Below are 10,598 nucleotides of genomic sequence, written 5' to 3' on the forward strand. Positions count from 1 at the left end.
GCAATTTGTGAACTCCCCAGAAGCATTACTGATTCAACAAATTTTAAGAGAACTCATTGTTGTGAAAATACAGCATTGTAAGTATCTTTCATTATTCAATATTAAATACCACCCCTATGTACCCTAAGTGAGAGGCCTGTGCTCATTAATAAATAGAAGAATGTGTTTTCCATTCTGTTACCAATAGGTAAGCTTTCCCCTTTGAGCCCATTATATTCTCAAAATTGTAATGGCACTTCTTGTCACCAGGGTCTATTGGTTGGTTACCTCTCTCATAGTATAGCCAGTTGACTAAACTCTAAAAAGTTTCCAATCTTTCTCTTATTTAGAGATCAGTGAAGCATAAAAGTTCCTGAAAGTAGAATATAAAGATCAGCTCTCTGGAGTCTATGATAAGATGTGCCTATCCTTTGTTGTTGTTGTTGAGTTCTATCAGTCATATGGGACCTTTCGTGACTCTCTTTGGGGTTTTGTTGACAAATACTGGAATGGTTTGCCATTTCCTTTTCCAAATCATTTTACAGGTGGGGAAGATGAGGCAAATAGGGTTAAATAAACTACTAGGATCCCCTGCTATTAAGCATCTTAGGTGTTAACTTTAGATTTTCTTTATTGAGTTATCCTAATTTCTCCTACTCCTCCTTTTCCTTCTTTCTCTTCTTTCTCTCTTCTTCCTCCTCCTCTTCTAGGAACCTTCCTGTGATTTTGAACTGGGTGAAGACACAGAAACCTGGAGTCCTGGGTGTCAACATCATCACATCCGACTTTGTTGACCTGGTGGACTTTGCTACAACTGTCATTGAGTTGAATAACCTCCTTCTACAAGGGGACAGAGCTCTGGCTAAATGCTGATTTCCTTTTTATTTAACTTTATATTGAATTTATTGATTCAGGGCAGGGTTTTGACAGGTGTCCCTGCCAATGGTAGTACTCCCTGGGCAGATTTTGGAAGTGAATAAGAGGAGGTCCTTTTTCTTTATTCAAAGGTCCTCTTGCATAATGTTGACAATGCTTTCGATTTCAATTTTCCAGATGAAGCTTTTGACATACTGGAAAGTCCAAGGGAAAAAAATCCCACTTTAAATAATCAATGTCAGAGTTTCTTTTCACTGGATCATAGGATGTATTCATTGGTCAGGAATGTGGAGATTAGGCCTCATCAGGATATTTTGTGTCCATTGCCTGGCTTCTTTCTCTTATGTTTTTCAAGATATTGTGTTTGTGCCAGTAAGAGGCCTGAAGCTCAAGTGAGCATCCCTGATCAGAGAAACATCATATCCCAAGTGTTGTCTGTCCTGGGGTAGATAGAGCACCTACCTAGGATTCTGATGGGGTCCCCCCAGTCAGAAAAAGAGTTGGTATTAGGAAGGGAGCTGGGTGATAAATAACCCTCTTCTAAGAGCCAGATGGTAGGACTCAGCACGGTACGGTTAGTAAGAGGGCTGACTATTTTATTGCTTGCTCTGGTCACATGCTAATTTCCTCAGAGGCCCAGGGCCCAGGAATTTGGATATCAGGTGTATTTTATAGTCCCAAAATATTACTTCCTTTCCATTTGTTTTAATTGCATATAAGAAAAAGAAAGGGAGAAGATAATTTTAAACTTAGGACTGAAAATGGTTAGATTTGCATGCTCTCTCACCTCTCTTTTTGTTTTGTTTTGGAATTATTTCCCAATGGACTTCCAGTTGAACTCTAAATCATTTTGGCCGAGACCTCTTTGGAGCAGTGTCTTCAAGCCAGCTACTGAGATCACGGTCAGCTCAGGAGTACATCTGGGATCGGTGTCTGAATTTTGTGACATCATGCCAAGAAAATGTATCAGGTGGCGATGCCATAATAAACTGAGGCAAAATCATGATTGAAAACTGCAGTGGCATTACATGGGCATGTTCCAGTTGGGTTTGGAGCCATTCCGTGATTTTTTGGAAACAAGACTACCTCGGGGACATTTAGGATGGTTTGTGTGTCATCCAAAAACAAAATAAAACAAACCCAACACAACAATATTCCATGTTAATTTTTCAATTTGATCAGCTTCCTGCAAGATATTTGGAATTAGGGTAACCATCAGTGGATGAAGGACTTTGGAACTCAAGAGAAAACTTTTATTGATTGACAAGAGGTGCTTACTCTGTTAAGAGAGCTCTTTTCTTGTGTTATTTAGGTATTTATTTATTTATTTATTTATACACATTGCTTCCTAGGTCAGAAGCATTCATGATGGATCTTCCAGAATTCCTTCCTGCTTGGGACAGACAAGTTTAATATTTTCCCTTCAATGACAAGATCATCTTTCTCAATCCAGCTATGTGTGATTCTTAGTCTACTATTGACCTTCACTCTATGCTGCCCTTTTTCTTATGCCATCTAAGGACTTTGTGAATTTGCTAGACTTTCCAGAATCATTCTTTTGCACCAGTACAACAGCTGAGGAGGAAATGGATGATGAGAACCACCACTTCCCATTTCATCTTCGAAGGAAACCTTTCACGGTAAAATGAATGCTAAGAGGAGAAAACAGAGAAAGTTAGTATGCATTTCTACCCATCTGGAACTGGTTGCTGAGTACCTTGGAGCAGCATGGAATACTCTAGAAATGTAGCCTCTGGACCTTAAAGAGAAAGGAAAAACCCAGATGCCAAATGTATCTGGGTTTTGGTGGGAAGGGAAGGGAACACACACACACACACACACACACACACACACACACACACACACACATTTGCTGGACCTCTCCTTCAATTGCTTTCTGTGTTGTCCCTTTGTTGTTGTAGCTAGAGTTTTGCATTTGTCTGCAATGGAAGTATCCAGCCAACTGCTAAGAAGATATCTCTTTATTCTCCAAATTATTTTTTTTCCTCTTGCCTTGTTATAAATACCACTTCTTTAGAAAAAGGGGAAGTTTTGATCTCAACTCTATAGACTTTGTGTAGGTCACACTTCAGTCCCTATTGAAGGAATCTCTTTTTTTCTTGTCTTGAAACCTTTCTTTAGAAAAAGTGGTATCTGAAATTATCCTGTTAAGGAAAAAAATAAACAAGAACAAACAAAAAGGTATTGTTACTTGAGGGCAAGGGAGTAATGGTACTCCCTTTCTAAATCCTTCCTCAGTACAAATAAAGTAGGTGAAGAGAAGGAATAGGAAAAGTTGCAGACCCAGGTCTTCCATCTAGTTTGGAGAAGTTGCTAGAGCTGGGCCATAAGCCTGCCAATTCACCCTTTTATAACATGGTACAATGACAGGGAGGCTAGGGAAGGACGACTTGTTCTCCCTGTTTTATTTAAGCCTCAGTCGCGTCAGTGCCACGGTGCTATGGGGACAGGTGTTGCTGACATTAATAAGTAAAATGCCAGTAACATTCAAGGGCTCCTTAATGATCAAAGAAATGTTTACTTGATTTTTCCCCATCTATGTTTTGCTTTGTTTCATTTTAAACATGTCACTGAGTTTCATTTTAATTTTGACCAAATAGACTTCGGGTTTTGGAGGAATAAGAGAAAAGTTCTCAAGCATGTTACCAAAGTACAGTAACTGGCAACTGCCCACATGTATATGGCCGGGTGCTGGAGATCATTATTGCCACTGTGGTTTGTCATCCTTGTTTACATTTGGGAAATGTTCTGTCTTAGAGTCAGTGGGATGGGGGAAGGGGTTGTGATTTATAAATCTGCTGTAAACACTGGACCTAGATTTGGCTGCCTCTCAGTCCCAGGAAAAGGTTAACACAGATGTTAAAGGCTATTTGCATTCTGTTCCTTGACCCTGTTGCTAAGCATCAGAGTGAGGGGAGAGGGCAGAGGGGTGGAGTGGAAAGGGACTTTGGTTTGGTTAACGACCCATCCTGTGTCTGCCATAAGAAAAGTGGCCCAACCACATTACTTATTCTTCCAAGTTGTGTGGAATTTAAAAACCAAAACAGTACTTATGCTTGTTCAGAGATGAATATTGTTGACTCCACAATCAGCTAAACGTTTGCTTCTGAGCCAAACAGGAACCCAGTTCCCTAAGATCTGGGGCCACATTTCTTTGGAGATGTAACCTGAATTTCCCTAGAGCTGCCCCATCTAAGGGCAGTTGTCCTAGGTTGCCCATCATTGTTTACAAGATGGACTTTTGATCCTACTGGGGTGCTACAATGCTTTTCAAAGCTGTCCCCAGGGTTAGGGAGAGAGATAGGGAGAAGATTAGAGTAAGAGGGTAGTGAAAGAATCAAGCATTAACATTTAAATTAAGTCATCTATCAGAGCCTCTTTGCAGAGAATATCTGAAAACTCTTGCATCAGGCTTCTGAGGAATTGTAGAGCCATTTAGGCCAATTCCAGGAATTTGCATTAAACTCAAGAAAAGCACAAGGAACCTAATCTCAAGAAAGTCCAACTTCCTTCGTATCATAGAACTCTCCCCTAATTTTCCTCTGATCAAACTCACATCTTCATATTTAAGGAGCCCACAGTTCTATAGGAGAAAGTCTTAATTTTTTTTTCCCCCAGGGAGCCACTAGTCCAAGCAATTAATATAGTATTCTGCATTTTATAAAGTCAATGTACTATGATGGGGCCAAGCTAGTGAAGTATTGTAATGAAATGCTGTCATGATATTGTCCTTATGTTTGCTTTATTTGAATCCAATCATTTAAAAATTGTAGAAAAGAATATTAAAATCATACCACAGGGAGTGAGAGGGGGAGAAGAGGATGGAGTACCATCAAGCATCCCCTTCAATATGAGAAGGTAGAAATTCCAATTCCAGCTATAGCCCTTCTTTTTCATCTTGAATTCTTAGGATTTCTCAAACTGGTGGAAGACTTAGATAGATGGACATACCTCTAAGTTAAAAGGGCTTGGGAAAGAGAATAAACTAGTGAATGACGTCTCCAGTATTGACCTTTTAGGTGTATTCATGCTGTCTTTTCCCACTATGCTTCTTGCTTTGTGGAAGGGTTCAGCACTTTACATAATCCCTAGCATATAGCAGAATAAATGCTAGAAGACCTGGTTTGGGGTCAAGATTTTGTCCCACATTGTCCCTCTTCTTTTGCCACTAGATAGTTTAAGTGCTTGAAAATTCTCATATGGGAAATAGAGGAAGAACAGGTTTCAGGGAAACCACTAAGACTTGAGTAATTCACAGTGTTCTCAGTGTGAAAATCATTTGGAAACTTAGGGACTAAATATGTGAGTGAGGTGAAGATTGTTCTTCAGTAGTGTTTTGGGAGAACATTGCTGAGTCAATACACTTCCCCTAAATTTCTTTGAACTGTATAGCTGACGATAAAGCATATACAGGTATAGTACTTCCACAAAGGCTGCAAATATCCCTCAACACCATCCCTCTGAATTATTTAGAGAAAAGACTACATGAATTCAGATGGACAATCTACCATTAAAAATATCTAGTCATTCCACTATGTGGCCAGAGTTTTGAGTCCTGGTTTAAGGTTTAAATTATTTTAATTTCTTAAAAGGCCATTTGAAAGATCAGAGATTGAATTTCATTTTTAGATAAATGCAGGAGATGGCAGGTAGGACTAATCATTGGGTAGGGCTGAGAATCTTCTAAGGACCAAGATGTTATAGTGTGTAGGTTCGAGTGTTGAGGGGAAAGATCATTAATGAAACATTTAAAATAGTGAATGTTGTTATTCTAAATTAAAAAATAGAAGAATAGGAGAAAAAGTAGTGATGGATAACAAGAAGTGAAAAGAACTGCTGAGATTTCCTCTATGATAGCCCAACTTTGGCCAATGTGGCTAACCATCAACCAGCACTATAATTTCAGAGGTGACTGGCTAGGCTTTGGTCAAATAGTGAGGCTCTGCTCCTATTCCTACTGAGGAATTCTTATGTTATCCTTCTAATCTGGGGATACCAGCTCTCAAGAAAATCCATGCCAATCCCTCCCTTTCCTTGTTGATCTCTCTCTTTACCCAGCTGTTGATCTACCTCCTCCTCCCAAGCCTTCTTTGACAGAAACAAAGGGTTCTCTGTGACAGAGCCACCTGGCTATTCAGGAGGCTGACAGGAAATCCACCAGTGCACTGTCAGCATGGGCATCAGTATCCATAATGGATGCAGAATCCTGCAATGAGCTGCAGAACATTTTGTGAAACCAGGAGGAGAAAACAAGCTTGGAATAAAAAAAACATTAGAAGACAAACTTGGTAACATGAAACATCTGATGTAGCAGCAGTATATTTCTTTTTTTTAAAAATGTATTTGTCCCTTAAAAAATTGTCTTTATTTTCCAACAAGCTACTGAAGACTTTTTCTTTCCTCCAAGTACATTGGGCAACACAGGATGGATTGGAGTAGCATGAAGAAAATAGGTTAGTAAAGGTAGAAATTAGCTTGTCGCTCCACACTCAAGTAAACTTGAACAATTCTTTTGCAGCTCCATGAATCATGTCTTCAATGTGTGGCTTCCCTAGTTTCCCTCCAGAGAATGGCATCACTGCACAATGACCCTGTGATGTTTCTGAGCCAATCTGAACCCAAAAGAATACAGTGTAGACCTCTCCCTCATACTTTTCTTATAACAATACTATGCTAGAAAAAACTCACTCCGGTCTAACCCACTCAAAATTAAGTTTAAGTTGACCCTGGGTGGCCCCATCCTATGGTATTTAGTGTTCAACAATCTCTCCAAGTGAATTTGTTCACATGACTTTTTTACACAGTCTGCAGACCAAACTGGTCTCGATAAGGTTCTCTTATCTGTTGGAACCTAATCCCTCAGTCCCTTGATATTAACTCCATCACCATAAGAGTCCTGTCTCATCACTTTTCTATGACACCATGTTTTGCTCTTTTCTCTCATCCAACTTCCACTACCTGCCAAATGCTTTGAATCCCAGGAGGTCAGGAAGAAGCTGTATTAATCAAAAAGAAGGGTATGCACAACCTAAGCTGTATATGAGCACAATTTTCTTCTGTTAGCAGCCATGGGACCCTCATTCTTCCTTCTTCCTCCTGTCTCTTCCCCCCATCCCCATTCAGTCTCCATACCTCTACTATACCTGGTAACAGTCCAGGACTTAGGGGGATGGAAAGAAGGGGAAAGGTTAATATCTAATTTAACCAACAGGAATGGTTTACAAGTCTAGATAATGTAAGAGACAGCACTTTTAAACAAATGGAACTTATGTAGCTTTGTACATTTACAATTACTAAAGGATTGATAAATGCTTCTTTCATGGAACTACAGTTGTCAAGTGATAGCTTATAGGGACAGATTGTGTTACCAGTGGTTGCTGCTAATATCCTCCTTACTACCTAATATCCTAATATGAATATACATTGAGTAAAGTGTTATCCATACATAACTTGTATGTGTATGTATGCCTATTGTCATCTCAGTTAACCTTGCTGACCAGATATGATTTAGAACATAAACAAGCTGTAATGGTGAAAATAAGTGTTTATCATTTTTTTAAATTGTGAAATTAATTGTATATTATACTAGCTGTTGTAATTTGTCTTATATTGGCTGTATCACATTAAAGTGCATGAAGCAAAAAAAATCTAATAATTAAAGGAAAAGTTTGCATATCTGTGCACTTTCATGTTAAAATGTATTTTGTGGCTTAATTATACTGTATGTCTACTTCCTTTTGTTTTTCTTCAGGAAACAGTTGTTCAAGTTTAGTTTATTTTACTTTCACATTTTTGACAGAATTATGTAATTTAACTCTGCATTGTTAATCCAGAATACCTCAGTTTAACTGTGAAGATTTTATTTTTAAAAATTTATCATATAACTTTTTCAGATTAGTTTATGTCATATTTTATTTAAATGACCCACAGAATTTTTCATTTCTGATAATAAATATCACATTCTGGCACACATCTCTTTTGTATTGGTATACTTTTAGTATCTGAGCTATTGCTTATCTTAATACAGAATTCATTGACTCAACTCTCAGAAAAATACATACTATGCTAGGCTAATTTGGAGATCTATCTCTTTAGTATCTGGCACTAGAATCAACTGAGTATGTCTGGAATCTCTACCATGAACAGGAAAGGGAATATGTAATGAATGTTTTCCCAAGTCTCGAACTAAACCACATCAGGCTACTAATAAGGTAAAAGGAGCAGCATTTCTTCCCCTAAGAGGGAGTAATTGGAGAGTTCTAACAACATTGCCTTAGGTATATTTCTGGTTTTCCTCAGCATCCTCCATCCTTCTTAATCTTTCAACAACACTTCAAATGAATCTAGACTGTAACATCTCCTACCTCCATACTTCCATAACCCATAGTCATTACTTGCCCCATTGAAATGGATGATTTTTAGCCTTGTACATTCTTCTAAGCCCCACACTTTTCCCTTTTGTTAAAGTTTTTAGCACTTTGCAGGCATACCTCATTCTATTACTTCATTGCACTTTATAGCTATTGTGCTTTTTACAAATTGAAGGTTTGTGACAACTCTATTTCAAAGAAGTCCGTTGGAGCTATTTTTCTAACAGCATGTGTTCACATAGGTGTCTCTGTCACATGTTGGTAACTCTCACAGTATTTCAAAATTTTTCATTATTATTATATTTGTTATCAGTGATCTTTGATGTTACTACTATAATTATTTTGGGCTCCACAAACCATATCCTATAAGATGGCAAATTTAATCAATAAATGTTGTGAGTATTCTGACTGTTGCAGGGACCAAAGTTTTCCAGTCTCCTTAGGGCTCCCTATCTCCTGAGATACAGAAATTAGGCCAATTAATAACCTAACAATGGCCTCTAAGTATTCAACTGAAAGGAAGAGTCAAAAAATAAGGCAGATTTCATTTTTTTTAAAGAAATTGCTACATTCTTTTCAACAATGAGATGATTCAGGCCACTTTCAATGGTCTTATAATGAAAAGAGCCATCTGGACTCAGAGAGAAAACTGTGGGGACTGAGTATGGATCGATCATAACAGCATTTTCACTCTTTTTGTTATTGTTTGCTTGCATTTTGTTTTCTTTTATTATTTTTTCCCTTTTGATCTGATTTTTTGTGCAGAATGATAATTGTGGGTCTATGTATAAAAGAATTGCACATGTTTAAGATACATTGGATTACTTGCCATCTAGGGGATAGGCTAGGGGGAAGGGAGTGAAAAAATTTGGAACACAAGGTTTTGCAAGGATGAATGTTGAAACTTATCTATGCATATGTTTTGAAAATAAAAAGCTCTAATAATAATTTAAAAAAAAGAAATTGCCATAGCCACCCCAGCCTTTAGCAACCACCACCCTGATCAGTGGGCAGTGATCAATAGTGAGGCAAGAACTTCTACTGACAAAAAGATTAGGAGTCACTGAAGGTTCAGATGATACTTAGCATTTTTTAGCAGTAAAGTATTGTATTAAAGCAAACATTGTTTTTTTGGTTTTTTTAGACATAATACTATTGTACACTTAATAGAGTACAATAATATAGTGCAAACATAATTTCTATATGCATTGAAAAGCCAAAAAGTTCATGCATTCTCTCAGGTCCATCTGCTTCTCTCTGCATAGTCCACAACCCTATTTCTGGCTCTCTCTACTTCTTTCCTGAATTATTTCAATAGCCTCCCAGTTGATCTGTCTGTTTCCTCTGCCTCCCCTTTTCAATCTATTGCCTAAACATCTGCAAAAATAATATTCATAAAGTATCAATATGACAATATCATTCCCTTAGCCTTCAATGGATCCCAAATGGATAAAATGCACACTTTTTAACTTGGCATTTAAAGAGCTTCATAATCTAACTCCAAACTATAATTCCAAACTTATTTCATATTACTCCCTTTTATGCACCCAACATTCCAGACAACATGGTCAGCTTGCTGTACCTGGAGCTCAAAATTCTATCTTCTACCTCCTTGCTTTTTTACAGACCACTGCCATATATTTGGAATGAACTTTCTCTTCACCTTTAAAAGTTAGCAATGGTCCCAATGGAAGCCTCTCCTAATCCTGGTAGTTGTTCCTTCTCTCTCTTCAAATTATCATTAGTTTAAATGTTATATCTCCCTAATATAATATATAGATCCATGAAGGCCAAATTTTCCTCAGCTACCTTCCACAGTGACTTGCTCTAATGAAACGATTAATGAATTGAATTGAATTGTCATGTTCACATATAATCTTACCTTTTCATCTTTGGTCAGCATAATATCGTATCTTAAAGGATGGTTATAAAAATGAAATGTTAATTTTTTGCATTTACAATAGTTTGAACCTCCTGATCTTTCCTATTTTGGGGATTAAACTGAAATTCTTACTGCTGTTAAGAATATTCCTTTTCTCCTGCTTATATAAAACAAGATTGTTTTATTGCCAATAAACCAAGAAGTATCCAAATAGGCCTAAAAGAAAGGCAAGAAAATAAAGAGAACAATTAAAAGCACAGGAATCTTCCCCCCCCCCAAAAAAAAAAAATATGGAGTAAGATAAGATAAATGCTCTCAATTGCAGTATTATGTCCTGTTCTGGGCACCAAATTTTGAAATTTGTACTTTGACAAATTAAAACCTTCCCTGACTAGCATGGTGAAAGGTAATTCATTCAGCTAACAAGTATTTATTAAATACTAACAGTGAGATAGGTTCAGTCCTCAGTT

The 10,598-nt window shown here is 37.6% G+C and overlaps 1 protein-coding gene across 2 annotated transcripts in view; it reads left to right on the forward strand.

Moving 5' to 3' along the window:
* Nucleotides 1–7,848, forward strand: part of PLCXD2 (phosphatidylinositol specific phospholipase C X domain containing 2) — an 88,686-nt gene extending 80,838 nt beyond the window's left edge. Inside the window, exons 4-5 of one of the 2 annotated variants that reach the window (XR_002769705.2) lie at nt 690–2,125; nt 2,208–7,848. Coding sequence is in view for 1 of the 2 variants with exons in the window: in XM_023498984.2 (XP_023354752.1) it covers nt 690–852 (163 nt within the window). In the remaining variant the exon portion in view is untranslated. Of the gene's footprint in view, nt 1–689 lie in introns of both variants that reach the window. The other variant, XM_023498984.2, reaches the window with a different exon arrangement.
* The last annotated feature ends 2,750 nt before the right edge of the window (nt 7,849–10,598 follow it).

The sequence above is a fragment of the Sarcophilus harrisii genome, chromosome 3, assembly GCF_902635505.1.
Source record: "Sarcophilus harrisii chromosome 3, mSarHar1.11, whole genome shotgun sequence".
Lineage (NCBI taxonomy): Eukaryota > Metazoa > Chordata > Mammalia > Dasyuromorphia > Dasyuridae > Sarcophilus > Sarcophilus harrisii.